Source organism: Pyrgilauda ruficollis, unplaced genomic scaffold (genome assembly GCF_017590135.1).
Source record: "Pyrgilauda ruficollis isolate IOZ18807 unplaced genomic scaffold, ASM1759013v1 scaffold712, whole genome shotgun sequence".
Classification (NCBI taxonomy): Eukaryota; Metazoa; Chordata; class Aves; order Passeriformes; family Passeridae; genus Pyrgilauda; species Pyrgilauda ruficollis.
In genome coordinates this window covers 20,828-21,423 of record NW_024528956.1, presented here as the reverse complement: position 1 = coordinate 21,423, position 596 = coordinate 20,828, and the positions used below count along the sequence as shown (strand labels likewise).

Here is a 596-nt window from a genome sequence, read left to right as displayed (position 1 = left end):
AATCCATCTAAACCACCCCAAATCACCCCAAAATCCCCCAAATCCCCCAAAATACCCCTAAATCCAACCCAAATCCACATCAAATCCCCCCCAAATCACCCCAAAATCCACCCCTAAATCTACCCCTAATCACCCCAATATCCACCCCCAATCCACCCCAAATCACCCCTAAATCCACCCAAATCCCCCCAAAATCCACCCAAATCCACCCCAATCATCCCAAAATCCCCCCAAAATCCCCTCAAAATCCACCCCAATCTACCCAAATCACCCCAAAATCCCTGAGGACCCCAGGGGTGCACAGGGGACACAGAGCCGGGGTCCCTGGGGTGCCACCCCCTCCCTTGTCCCCCCGTGTCCCCCGTGTCCCCTCACCGGGCAGGCACTGGGTCATGATGGTGAAACCGATCCAGGAGCCGACCTGGGGGGACAAACGGGGGGTGCGGGTGTCACCTTGGGGGTGTCACCTTCAGGGTGTCACCTTCAGGGTGTCACCTTCAGGGTGTCACCTTCAGGGTGTCACCTTCAGGGTGTCACCTTCAGGGTGTCACCTTGGGGGTGTCACCTTTGGGGTGTCACCTTCAGGGTGTCACCTT

General features: G+C 57.2%; 1 protein-coding gene across 1 annotated transcript in view; it reads right to left on the bottom strand.

Annotated features, from left to right (window-relative positions):
• The window catches only part of LOC121363358 (very-long-chain enoyl-CoA reductase-like), a 13,731-nt gene that overhangs the window by 1,083 nt on the left and 12,052 nt on the right, over positions 1 to 596 (bottom strand). Inside the window, exon 10 of the mRNA XM_041485611.1 lies at positions 376 to 453. Within this exon, the coding sequence (XP_041341545.1) occupies positions 376 to 453 (78 nt within the window). The remainder of the gene's footprint in view (positions 1 to 375; positions 454 to 596) is intronic.